Genomic DNA, 14,463 nt, shown 5'->3' on the forward strand with positions numbered 1-14,463 from the left:
TATGTCATTATCTTTGTGTGTAATAAGAAAACCATCCTAGCTGGTCAGTCGGCTGCAGGACAGGACTGAAATTAAGGTAGAGGGTTTCTAGTCACCGTGGACCAGGCAGTGGGCCTGTAGGTGATCTTTGCTGCCAAGGTGTGGGTGAACACTGATGCTCCATAGAACAGCAGAGATGAAGAAAGGAAAGAGGTCACGGGTGGGATGAGTGGTGTGGAAAAGTAACATGGGGTAAAGGGACAGACGAAGCTTACAACCTGCTGAGTGCTCCCTATAGCAAAGGCCTCATGGCTGTGGTGGTAGGAGACACCAAACAAGGAGAAAAGAAAACACCCTTATATGCAGGCTTGAGTTGACGTAAGCCATCAGCTGGGCTGCTGGGAAAGGATTCAGCCCTCAATGGGTCCCAGTGTCCCCAGTCCTTTAGCACCTGTTGGGGCAGCCTTGTTGCCTTCAGGAAACCTCAGACGTGCAGAACGTTGAACACAATACCCAGCACAGGTCTCATTAAGATCCTAAAAGAGGATTTTCCTGGGCTGACTCTCAGGAATCTCTAATTGATTGAGAATCTCTGGGTCATCGCTGCCCTTGCTGAGTCTCTTTGTAATTAAGCGCTACAGAACGCTGTGTTCTAAGCTCTACATGCTGTCTCATGTAAAGCAAATATTAGTGTTCTTAGACCCCAGAAAAATAAAACCGCTGCCTGGGCACCCTCAGGCATTTCTTCTCATCCTGACACTAGATCCGGATCTGGCTTTAAAATAACCCTTTGCCTTTTGATTGCCTAGTGAGCTAGGGGCAGTTAACATGATTTTATCATTCCAAAAACAGTATTACTTGTTTACTCCAGGAAAATTAGAAAATACAGATGAGTAAAATTAAGACATATAGGGCTGGAGAGACGGCTCAGTGGTTAAGAGCACTGGCTGCACCTCCAAAGGATGCAGATGCAATTCTCCCATAACTCACACGATGGCTCACAGCTGTCTGTGGTTATAGTTCCAGGGCATCCACTACCTTCTGGTCTCTATGGGAAGCAGGCACACACATGGTACACAGGACATACATGCAGGCAAAGCATCTATATAGATACAATTAAAAAGTAAATGAATAAAACATTAAAACTTAAAATTATTAAGGTACAGATTTTCTTCTATCAAGCAACCTAACTGCTACCGACTGAAGAGAGTCATTAAGAGTTAAACACTTCTCATCCATACTCTGTTCATCTCTGCAACCTGAAGTTTCTTGTGCTACCATCTTCACAGAAGCGTATAGGCGGGACCTCCCTCTTTACAAATGTCACACCAAATGACTTTAACCTGCAACAAAAGTCTTTTATTTAAGAATGCATCCTGAGGATCGGGGTTGTAGCTAAACCAGTAAAGTGTGTATTGTGCAGGTATGAGGAGGACTTGGGTGTAGATGCCTGACTCCCACATATAAATCAGGAGCAATAGCAGCATCTATAACCCCAGCACAGCAGAGTAGAGTTGGTGGATCCTTATAACACACTGGTCCACCAACCAAGGCATTCTGTGAGCTCCAGGTTCAGTGAGAGACCTTGTCACACAAATAAATAGAACAAAATAAGGGTGGAGAATGAAGAGAACTGTCCAATATCAAGGACACACACACACACATGTACATGTGCATGCCCACACACAGGATGCATCAGAAAAACATTAGTAAATCAACACAAATGTGCCCACTACATCATTTTTAACAGTTGTATCATATTCTGTACATGATTGTATTTTGTCCATCCAACCCATTTCTGTCCTGGAAAATACTATACCATAATTTCCCCCATATAAATGGACCAGGGAGAACATTTTCACACTTGCTTTCCTTTAAGAGGTATTTTGTTCTCTCATATTTCTAAGGGTTTGATTATTGTTTACTTACAAACCAAATATAATGTAAAATCCTTTAATTTAATGGCACAGGCTCTTGACTCATTCTGTGGTCCTGTAAATGAGTAAGCCATTGTCAAACATACAGGCATGTTGGAACACGAGAAACAACTATATCCCCTTCAGTTTTTGTCCTGAGTTCCTGACTTCACATCTCACCCCATCTGGTTTTCCACCATACTGCGCTCCTGACTGCAAAGTCCTGCCCCCACTGTGTTTCCTGTAAGGAACTTTCATTTGAGCCTATCTTCTGAAAGTTTGATGTAGTCAATGCACACATGTGCATACACACACATGCACATGCACATATACATACACAGACACACATACATATACATACACACATGTACACATACACACACATTCATGTACACACATGCACATACACACACATACACATGCATACACAGAGAGGGGGAGACAGAGAGAGACAGAGAGACAGAGAGAGACAGAGAGACAGAGACAGAGGAAAACAGAGACAGAGACAGAAGAACTTACACATTTCAGCCCACAGTACCCTTTTCACCCCTCTTGCAGTCGTTTTTCCCAAGAGTGCACAGGTCCTTATGCCCTGACAACTCACCTGCCTTTTGGTGGAAGGAACCATCTTGACTATGAAAGCAAAAGAATCTAAAATAACATTCCTTAGACTTGGAGAATTTATCTAAAAATAACTATCAGTTAACTGTATTGCACATGTGCTAACTCCATGGGCTGCTCTCTTTGCTTGTAAAACCATGGTCAGCACACATGTTCTCTCAAGAACCTGATACTAAATATTTTGAGATTGGTCTGGGCTACCCTTTTTCAACTAAGCCACTGTCATGACAGTAGCCACAGGAAGGAAACATACCAGTAACTATGGCTGTCAGTGGTTAAATCTGCTTTCCAGAACATAGTGGAAATTGACTTAAAGACTACTGATTTCCAGCTCCTATGCTAAGATGGTTCAGTGTAGTGTTACTCACCTGTGTGACATTCAGATTCTAAGCCCATGCCCTTTTCACCAAAAGTGGGTTACTCCTGAGGCAGGCAATTAGTCTAAGGGCTAGAACTTCATGAGCATGCAGATAGTGGCCACTGCTACTAACCTGTCTGGAGGTCACACATCTGTAGCAGAATAAGAAGCCACAGAGAGTATAGAGTGCCAGGGTGGTAGAAGGTGTTGCTTCCTGTAGGGAGGTCCATGTGGATAAGTCTGACCCTTGCCACTGTCATGACAATCTCACAAAAGACCCTGAAGGCTGCAGAACTAGAGCTGTGCCCACACACAAGGTATGGCCCAGGCTCCTGGAAAAACTATCCATGAACAGTAACGTGAATAACTTAGAGTCTTTTCACTAAGCCAGAAGGTATTCATTCATTCATTCACATGGGCCTCGCTGTTTCCAGAGTTCCCCCAATAGAATAGAACTGTCCACAGAGCAAACATAGCACCGTCTTTCCTGTCATCAACAAGATAAACTTTCAGATAGAACTCCTCTAGTGAGCGCTCTGGAGTTAGGCAGCTTCCCACATCTCTGCAGACCTAACTCAGAGTTGTTGATAACCCTCACTCAGGTCTTCCTGAGGACGCTTATGTCTGTGAAAGAGCAATAGGGCCCTTGTCTCTTCAAGGTGATCTGTGGGCAGGAGAGAGCCTACATGGGGTGTCCAAAGACTTCACTTTGCATCCTAGCTGTCTAAGACGGGGCAAGTTGTCCAGTATTTCTGAACCTCAGTTTCCATATTTATGAATGATGGGTGTTATCCCTGCCTTGTGGAGTTGTGAGAATTGAGTAAGGCTCAGTGAAGGGAGACCTGGGAATCCTTGTGCCCTTATAGATTTCCCAGTGTCTAAACTCTTCACAGGGTTCAGCGTGGCTGCTTCCTTAGTGGACAAGTGTTTGAAAGTGAGATGAAAGTAAATACGCCCGTGCTCAGTTACAACGGCTCGCGTTTTAAAATATGCTACCAGATACATCACTTGATTTATCTTAAAATCATTTTCCAAAGCCCATCAGCAGTATGTAAGGCAGACAACCTCCTATTTTTAAATTCTGTATGATAGATGTAAGATCTCACAACCTCAGGCTGCAGAGGGACGCTGTAAGAGCATTTCATATAATTCATGATGTGGTGAAACTTTATAAAATTAAGGGCAAATTCCATAAAGGTGTCTAAAACCAGGTGAGCAGAGCTGAAATTGTTCTTTCTCCTTATCCTCTTTACAAAACGTCTAGGCTATAACACTGAACCCCGTGGGTTGTAGCATCCACCATTTCACATTGATCATCAGATACTTGCTGCTTACGCTTAAATCGTCTCTCTGTAGGTCACATGCCTTTTCTAGAAGAGTGCAAATGAATCCTCACAACATGGAGATACACAGGGAACTTTAAAATAGTCTACAGACTGTTTACATATTGGTCCGCCTGTACTGTGTTTTAAAAAATGTTGTGTACTGAGTCCACAGACCAACGCGGTAGGCATGGGGTATGTCCATATCACAGATTGTACACTAAGATGTCGAGCGTCACTCTGGGTCACGGACCAAGGAACTGCCTCCTAGGCATGAAGCAGGTGTTCCCACATGGATGGATTTCCTCTCCCTGCCTACACCACAGGCAGCCCCTCACCCAGTCCACCATGCGCCATGGCAGAAGGTCCAAAGATGGGGCCTAAGTTCAAACTCTTGCTTGTTTTGTTGTTGTTGTTGTTTTTTTTTAATTGAGAAAAATCTAGATTGAGAGATACCTAACTAATGAGTGGAAAGTATTTCTGCTGTGACAAACGTGTTCACAAAATCTATAGATGATAAAAATAAACACGCAACTTACCTATAAGCTGTTCAGATTTTGAGGTAAGTTTTGGTAGCTGAGTCGTTTTCTTCTCTGTTCTGCTGTGACCGAGTCACAGGCCGGTCCGTGCGGATAAAATGGAAACCGCTAAGTGCAGCAAAGAAACACATGTGCAAAGCAAATGGTTGTAAGTTTATTAGAATCATAAGTATATGCAGATAAATTAATTATCTCAAGTTCTCTGCCTGAAATTAATTAGTAGGTAATTAGCAAACACGGAGAAGTCTCATTGTATAAAAATAAATAAATAAATAAGTAAAACTCTGCCTCTGCCATGCAGAGGGAACCCCGGTTTTTAATGAAGAAACTATGATGAGTCACAAAATTAGCCCTCACTGTGCTGCAATGTCACAAAAGTTAATGAATTCTCTGACATTCAGAAGTGCGACGCAGCTACTTATACACTTATCTGAGCACAGTCGTGGCCCTGCGATCTTCTGATCGAAATGATAGGTGCCAAACATTGAAGAATGATTATTGTTTCCCACTGTCTCAGACACCTCCCTCTCAGGGCCGGAAGAGATCCTTCTCCGGGATGAGTGCATGGAAAGACTTTTAAGTTTCAGTTTTCAAAGTCAGAGTCTCTGAGCAAAGGTCCCCGTGCTTCCCTCAAATGCTGCGCCGAGGAAACGTTGTAATGAAACTGTGCAGAGAAACACCTGCTAATTCGCTGTCGCTTACCCGGGGGTTCTATTTAAATGTGTGCTGCTGTCATGATTTATTCTTACCTCACAGGATAATGAATCCAGGTTTTATTTCTGTTCTTCGCCAGACTTGTACAGCAGGCAAAGTGTTTGAAAATCAAAGGAAGAGAAGATACTGACTTGGATAATCTCTTCAGAGGTAAAAACGAAAACAAAAACAAAAACAAAACAAAAAGCAAACAAGCAAAAAGAGCAGCGGTAGCCAAGGCCCAGAAGCAGCTTTTGCTTTTTGCCGTGGACAATGTCTCACGTGTCTGGTGGGCTTCATCATTCCGGTAGGGAACGCTGCTAAGAACCTGACTGGTAAGAACCTGACTGGAAAGGCTCTTAGACTCATTCGTGGCATGCTACCCACCCCAGGTAACAAGTTCTGTTACTTCAAAGTCCCCTTCTTAGCTCTCTTATTTTTAAAGGTGAAAGGGCCTCAGTTATCTCTGCAGTCCTATTCCTGTCAGGAAAGATCCAGTCTTGTGGAAATCAGCATTTACAGTGTGCACTCTGTTTCTACGGCAGCCACTTAATGCAGCAAGGAAAGTCACTGTGGTTGACAACCCGGACAGCCGATAAATGTGCATTATTGGTAGGTCAGGCGGAAAGTTGCTGGGGAGAAAGCTTAACTTCTGAGATGAGATGTTTATTGGGTTCGAGAAAAGGAAAAGAAAAAAAAAAAGTCCTGTTTTTACTCAGGTGTTTCCTTCCCGTGACTTTCAATGCAGACAGAATGAGAGCGTGAGCACTGTGGTGTCTAGCTAAGGTCCTCCTTCAGATGTACTGATATTTAAATCTAGCCAGATATAACAATGATCATTTACAATCAAAATGCCATGTCTTTTGCCACTGTGGCCCTTAAATGGTAGGAGGCCCCAAAACATGGTAGGATATCTGTCGGTGAGTTTTCTGCTGAATTGGGAAGGAAATTAACACAACTGGAGAGGACGGTGATTTTTCCTCTGCTGTCTCATGATTGAGTTCTCTTAGGATAGAAAAGGGCCAGGCAGTCACTGAACACAGGGTTGTGGTGGCCAAGAGAAAAACTACTGTCTTTGGATGGGACAAAGCTCAGCCTGGGATTAGAAGAGCTGTAAGTTTCCGTCCTAGTCACAGAGAGAACGGGGTCTTTTCCTGAGAAAACAGAAACAGGGGCAATTCAGGTACTTGGCTCTCACTGTTCAGCTAGACATTTCTCAGAAGAATCTCTGCAATCTGACCAGAGCTAAGCCTTGCTCTAAATAAGTAATGGGTATTTTAGAAACCTCTCCAAATGTTCTCATCCATTGCACCAAGCCTTCATTCCATAAGCGGCATGTTTTGGAGCGACAGAAGAAACCTTAAAAAAGTGTTGGTGTTTTAATTCATATTTTGACACTTTTGAAATTTTCTGCAGAGAGTAATTATGTACATGTTCCTGTTAAAACAGATACACAGTTCTGTGCTTCATATAGTAAAAGTAGTAATGAGGATCATCCTGACCAAAATAGAAAATATCTCTAGCAAGAGGCATTTGCATAGTGGGAAAGATGAGTCTCTTGCAGCTTTCTCAGTGCCGCCTTCTTCTTCTCCTCCTCTTTCCTCTTCCTACTCTTCCTCTTCTTCCCCTTCCTCTTCCTCCTCTTCCTCTTCTTCCTCTTTCCCCTCTTCCTCTTCTTCCCCTTCCTCCTCTTCCTCTTCCTCCTCTTCCTCTTCCTCTTCCTCTTCTTCCCCTTCCTCTTCCTCCTCTTCCTCTTCTTCCTCTTCCTCTTTCCCCTCTTCCTCCTCTTCCTCTTCCTCCTCTTCCTCTTCCTCTTCCTCTTCTTCCTCTTCCTCTTTCCCCTCTTCCTCCTCTTCCTCCTCTTCCTCTTCCTCCTCTTCCTCCTCTTCCTCTTCCTCCTCTTCCTCTTCCTCTTCTTCCTCTTCCTACTCTTCCTCTTCCTCTTCTTCCTCTTCCTACTCTTCCTCTTCCTCTTCTTCCTCTTCCTCTTCCTCTTCTTCCTCTTCCTCTTCCTCTTCTTCCTCTTCCTCTTCTTCCTCCTCCACTTCCCCTTCTTCTTCCTCCCCTTCTTCCTCTTCCTCCTCTTCCTCTTCCTCCTCCTACTCTTGCTCTTCCTCTTCCTTTTCCTCCTCTTCTTCCTTTCTCTTCATCCTCCTCCTCTTCTTCTTTTCTGTACCATTTGTAAGAAGTTTATACCCAGATGGTTTTTTTCTTTCCTACACCCATTGAACTCTCTAACTCAACCCTGTTCATTTCCCCTCAGGAGTGGTCTACGGTGCTTTTGGACATCAGTGTCATAGGATATATGGGGAACCTTTGTCTTGTGCAAAACACACAGTTGTGTGGGGACCTTGGGGAAATGCATCCTGGTGCCTATTCTACTGCAGGATCATGTACTAGCCATACAGGCTACCTCATTGCTCAGATGACACGCCCTGTATCCAGTCAGGCTTGTTCATTACAATTCAGTTCCTGTGTTTTCTAACTGATGTGAGACCAAATAGTAGAACAAAGTGTTACTACCACGTGGTTAAGAAATTGCTTAACACCCTCTTGTTGCTAAGCCTATGAGCTTCATTCACAATTCATCTGTTATTTTATCTTGGTGTGTAGATTTGAATCAATGCCTTCTTATTCATTAGTAGTTTTGGGGGGTTGTTCGTGTTTGAGAAAAATGAATTATGTTCTTATTTAATCTGTGAAGGGAAGTTATAAACTCTGGAATGTTTCCTAAGTTGTGTATTATGTGTAGACACATCTTCCTATTTTCATATCACAAATGTGTTTTCAAATTCCAACGGTGACCACCTTCCCAAAGCATTTTATTTGCATTAAGTATGATTGTTACCCTATTATGGCTCTTTCCAAAAACCTGTTTTATTGTTCGCTATAGTTTTTAAAGATTTGTATAATTTGAAGCATCCAAACAATACTATATAAAAATGAACGTGGTGACAGAATATAAATTACTTTCTAATAACACACATTCACTGAAAAAATGGAAGGTCATTTTACAAGGATATCTGTGTGTAAAACTGATGGGTGATTTCCAGAGTGGCATGGTCCTCTTTCTCTACATCCTCACCAGCATTTACTGTCACCTGGGTTTTTGATCTTAGTCATTCTGACTGGTGTGAGGTGGAATCTCGGGGTTGTTTTGATTTGCATTTCCCTGAAGACTAAGAATGTTGAACATTTCTTTGAGTGCTTCTCAGCCATTCAGTACTCCTCCGTTGAAAATTCTTTGTTTAGCTCTGCACACCATTTTTACTAGGATTATTTGATACTCTGGAGTCTAACTTCTTAAGTTCTTTGTATATTTTGGATATTATCCCTCTATCAGATGTAGGATTGGTAAAGATCTTTTCCCAATCTGTTGGTTGCTGTTTTGTCCTATTGACAGTGTCTTTTGCCTTACAGAAGCTTTGCAATTTTTTTTTTTTTTAGTGTACAGGATTTTTTTTTTATTAACTTGAGTATTTCTTATATACATTTCGAGTGTTATTCCCTTTCCCGGTATCCGGGCAAACATCCCCCTCCCCCCTCCCCTTCCTTATGGGTGTTCCCCTCCCAACCCTCCCCCCATTGCCGCCCTCCCCCCACCAGTCTAGTTCACTGGGGGTTCAGTCTTAGCAGGACCCAGGGCTTCCCCTTCCACTGGTGCTCTTACTAGGATATTCATTGCTACCTATGAGGTCAGAGCCCAGGGTCAGTCCATGTATAGTCTTTAGGTAGTGGCTTAGTCCCTGGAAGCTCTGGTTGCTTGGCATTGTTGTTCATATGGGGTCTCGAGCCCCTTCAAGCTCTTCCAGTTCTTTCTCTGATTCCTTCAACGGGGGTCCTATTCTCAGTTCAGTGGTTTGCTGCTGGCATTCGCCTCTGTATTTGCTGTATTCTGGCTGTGTCTCTCAGGAGCGATCTACATCTGGCTCCTGTCGGTCTGCACTTCTTTGCAGAAGCTTTGCAATTTTATGAGGTTTCATTTGTCAATTCTTGATCTTAGAGCACAAGCCATTGCTGTTCTGCTCAGGAAATGTTTTCCTGTGCCCATGTGTTCCAGGCTTTTCCCCACTTTCTCTTCTGTTAGTTTCAGTGTATCTGGTTTGATGTGGAGGTCTTTGATCCACTTGGACTGAGCTTTCTTTGTATAGGGAGATAAGAATGTATCAATTTGCATTCTTCTACATGCTGATGTCCAGTTCAACCAGCACCATTTGTTGAAAATGCTAGGTCTTTTCCCATTGGATAGTTTTAGCTCCTTTGTCAAAGATCAAGTGACCATAGGTATTTGGATCTTCAATTCTATTCCATTCATTTACCTGCCTGTCTCTGTACCAATAACAGACAGTTTTTATCACTATTGTTCTGTAATACAGCTTGAAGTCAGGTTTGGTGATTCCCCCAGAAGTTCTTTTATTGTTGAGAATAGTTTTCACTATCCTGGGATTTTTGCTATTCCAAATGAATTTTCAAATTGCTCTTTCTAATTCTATGAAGAATTGAGTTGGAATTTTGATGATGATTGCATTGAATCTGTAGATTGCTTTTGGCAAGATGACCATTTTTACAATATTAATCTTGCCACTCTATGAGCATGGGAGATCTTTCCATCTTCTGTCTTCTATTTCTTTCTTCAGAGACTTGAAATTCTTGTCATACATTTCACTTGTTAGAGACACACCAAGGTATTTTATATTATTTATGGCTATTGTGAAGGGTGTCATTTCCCTAATTTCTTTCTCAGCCTGTTTATCCTTTAATTAGAGGAAGGCTACTCATTTGTTCGAGTTAATTTTATAACCAGCCACTTTGCTGAAGTTGTTTATCTGCTGTAGGAGTTCTCGAGTGGAATTTTTGGAGTCATTTAAGTATACTATCATATCATCTACAAATAATATTTTGACTTTGTTCTTTCCAATTTATATCCCCTGGCCCTCCTTTTGTTGTCTGATTGCTCAGGATAGGAATTCGAGTACTATATTGAATAAGTAGGGAGAGAGTGGGCAGCCTTGTCTAGTCCCTAATTTTAGTGGGATTGCTTCAAGTTTCTCTCCATTTAGTTTGATGTTGGCTATTGGTTTGCTGTATATTGCTTTTACTATGTATAGGTGTGGGCCTTGAATTCCTGATCTTTCCAAGACTTTTCACATGAAGAAGGGGTGTTGAATTTTGTCACATGCTTTCTTAGCATCTAATGAAATGATCCTCAGAAAATTGGACATAGTACTACCTGAAGACCCAGCTATACTATTCCTGGGCATACAACCAAAGAGGCTCCAACACATAACAAGGACACAAGCTCCACTAAGTTCATAACAGCCTTATTTATAATGCCCAGAAGATGGAAAGAACCCAGATGTCCTTCAATAGTAGAATGGTGCATTTACATAATGGAGTACTACTCAGCTATTAAAAACAATGACTTTCTTAGGCAAAAATGATGGAACTAGAAAATATCCTGAGTGAGGTAACCCAGTCACAAAAGAACATACATGATATGTACTCAATCATAAATGGATATTACCCTAAAATGGAATACCTAATGAAAAATTCATAGATCATAGGAAGCCCAAGAAAAAAGAAGACCAAAATGTAGATGCTTCATTCCTTCTTAGAAGGGAGAACAAAATACTCATGGGAGGAAATACAGGGACAAAGAGCAGATCAGGGACTGAAGAAAAGGTCCTCCAGAGACTGCCCCACCTGGGAATCCATCCCATATGCAGACACCAAAGCCAGTCACTATTGCTGATGCCAAGAAGTTCTTGCTGACAGGAGCCAGATATGGGTGTCTGCTGAGAGGCTCTGCCAGAGCCCTACTGATACAGATGAGGATGGTTGCAGGTAACCATTGGAATGAACAAAGGGACTCCAATGGAGGAGTTAAAGATAAGACTGAAGGAACTGAAGGGGTTTGCAACACCAGAGGTAGAACAACAATATCAAACAACCAGATCCTGCCAGAGCTCCCAGGGACTAAACAACCAACCAAAGAGTACCATGGAGGGACCCATGACTCCAGCCGCATATGTAGCAGAGGATGGCATTGTCCGGTATCAATAGAAGGAAAAGCCCTTGGTCCTGTGAAGGCTTATTTCCCCAATGTAGGGTAATGCCAGGCTATCGAGGTTAGAGTGGATGGGTGGGAGTGCAAGCATCCTCATAGAAGCAGGGAGAGGGGGAAGGGAGTATCGGAGAGGGGGAAAAGATGATAACATTTGAAATGTAAAGACATACAATATCCAAGAAAAGTAAAAATCAAAAATAAAAACTGATGAGTGATAAGGGAAAATCTGTTTCACCAGTCTGTACCAAGTGCTACACCAAAAGCAGGGTAAGAGACAATGCTTCTTTGTGCCACCTTAAGTAGAACATGGGCATGCAGGTGATGGTCACAATGTGTCCCTTCTTCAGGGTAGAGTTGGGTATCTGGGACTTTTCACTGGGATTGTACCTTTGCCCATTGAATGATCCACACAGGGCAAAAGATCCTTCTGCAGAGGCTGAGCAGAGCTCTTTCAGTATGTGACACTCATGTCAACTTGCTTGGGCATGCTTGTCCTTTTATCTCCAAGAGGGAGAGCTACTACAACATGGCTCCCCAGTACCTCAGACCCGCCAGGGTCTCCACATGGCATCATGCTTGAGATCCTTTTGGAATTTGGGGAATTTTAGCTAATAATTTTGTGTCTAGGTCATTTGCAATCAGGATGTGCCTAGCTCTCATTTTGCTAATCCAGTGGTTTTAAAATTGAAACATAAATGTTGACGATAAATCACCCATAAGTTACCTTTTGATAGGAAAACGCAAGGGTTTAGGCTGACATTGAGATTTAACATTTATCCAGGATCTAGGGAAATTGAACAAAGTTTCTTGTTTCACAACTATTGTGTTTTGTGAAGGGCCTTCTCGTTTCCCTTCGAGAGTGTCTTCCTCATATTGATGTGAAGCTCCGTGCATAAGTGTGAGTCCCATTGTTGAATAGATTCATCGCAGTTCTCTTCCCCAGTTTGGCATCTGCCAAACTTTATTGAACTCATAATTGGACCTTGTGACAAATTCAGATTTCATTTGTCAACATCATTCATCATTTCTGGGCTTCATCCTTTCCGTGCCTTTAAAATGGCTGGCCTGTTGTTCCATGTTCATCAACTTATTTTCACTTTTTGAAAGCCTTCTGTGTTCATATCACGACTTAGCTCTTGAATGCAGCTTGAGCTGATCTCCTCTACAGTATCAAACAATAATCAGAATCCATCTTTTCCAGGAATCACAGTTGATTAAATAATTTTGAGTAAGGTGTCCATCATCTCCTCTTCTGCACTGAGCTGTCATTTGTTGTAAATCTAGTGACCACTGTTATGTTGATTTGCTTCTGAACTCTGCTTTGGTCAATTGGCTTATTTGCAGGATTTTGGCAATACCACACTCTCTTAATTACCTCAGCTTCATATAACCAGTTCAACCACCTAAATAGTATCCATTCAATTTTGTTTCCTTCTATTTGATTTTCCTTACTACACTGGGCATGGTAGCATGATAGCAAGGCTGAAGTTAGCCTGGGATAAATAGAGAGATCCTATATGGTGTGTGTGTTGGGGGGGGTGAAATTTTAGCTTAAACACATACACACACACACACACACACACACACACCTCACACACAGTTTAATTGGGTCTGAGGTAATCCTGTCATCTAGTGGTCTGAGGTAATCCTGTCATCTAGTTGCAGCTGAATTGGCATCTTCCAATTCATGAACCTGGTATAGTCTTCAGTTTAATTAGAATTTCTCTGATAATTTTGAGTGGAATGAGGCAGTTTTCTTGGGCTAGCACCTCCACTATAGTGCTGAGTAGATGTAAGGGTCAGTAAACATCTTTGTCTCATTTTTTTAATTAATTAATTTACTTTACATCCCAATGGCAGCTTCACCTCCCAGTCTCTCCCTATCCCCTCTATTCCCCATCCTCCAGATAATCTCAGAAAGGAACATTGTTATAAGTTAATAAGTTTAAAAAATTATTATTACCCTATATAATATAATGCAGTTTACTGAGACCTTTAGCAGAGTGAGAAAACTGCTACATTTCCAGGTTACTTAGTGTCTAATTTTTATAAGCAGGTATTTAATTCTATCAACTAATCGTCCTAGTTCTAATAGGATGCTTATGACTGTTCTCCTTTATTCTTGAAGTGTAAACTTTTATTGCAGTGATCCTTATGGAAATTCATGGCTTGACTCTAACAGTATTTGTAAGTATGGAAAAGTGTGCTAATTATACTGGTACCATCCAATGAGTTCAAAGTAAGTACCCTTCATATACTAGTACCCAGCTGATCAAGAGAACCAATAATCAGACAGATCTTGCTTCTTCACATGCTTCCAAGGTATGTGAATTTCTGTTGTTATGATTAAGTTAAAAAAGGCCAGACTCCAACCAGCACAGTTCAGATTTCCCTTACACAGGGGACTTAACGTTGAGAGAGTAGACAGAGTGCAATCACAAACCACCATTCGTGTCCCAGATTGCACCATAAGCTGTGGCCAGACCATCACTTCTTGGGTGTCACTCCAACAGCAAAGTGCATAATTGTACTTCCCTCCCCTCCCACAGTGCTAGACCCATGCAGCTTATTACAGCTTTTGCTTCTTCAGAAAGATACCCAGTCAACAGAAGTGGTAGTTCTTAACTATCAACTCTAACAAATCTTGGGGATAAGATGGGCAATTCCAGAAATACTGACCCTTGTTACTGACCAGTAGGATGGAGATACCCCTCACTAGGCAATGCTGGCCAAGAAATGGGACAAAAACTGTTGTAAGTAACAGTAACATTGCTTACACAGAGCTGGCAGGAAGAGAATTGTTGAGGTTTTATGTAAAATTGGTAAAGACCTGGAAGACAAAATCATTGCTCTTTTTTATTGATAACTAAGTCCAGCCTGCATGTTTTAAAATACACTGTGAGTTTTGCAACTCCACATTGCTGAATGATGAGAACTACCTACATTTTATCAAAGACTTTTTCAAATA

At 41.9% G+C, this 14,463-nt stretch overlaps 1 protein-coding gene across 4 annotated transcripts in view; it reads left to right on the plus strand.

Moving 5' to 3' along the window:
• Nucleotides 1–14,463, plus strand: part of L3mbtl4 (L3MBTL histone methyl-lysine binding protein 4) — a 452,873-nt gene that overhangs the window by 319,436 nt on the left and 118,974 nt on the right. For all 4 annotated transcript variants that reach the window (XM_039084811.2, XM_039084810.2, XM_063267937.1 and 1 more), the window contains one exon: nt 5,529–5,599. In XM_039084811.2, the coding sequence (XP_038940739.1) occupies nt 5,529–5,599 (71 nt within the window). The remainder of the gene's footprint in view (nt 1–5,528; nt 5,600–14,463) is intronic.

This window comes from Rattus norvegicus, chromosome 9 (assembly GCF_036323735.1).
Source record: "Rattus norvegicus strain BN/NHsdMcwi chromosome 9, GRCr8, whole genome shotgun sequence".
Lineage (NCBI taxonomy): Eukaryota > Metazoa > Chordata > Mammalia > Rodentia > Muridae > Rattus > Rattus norvegicus.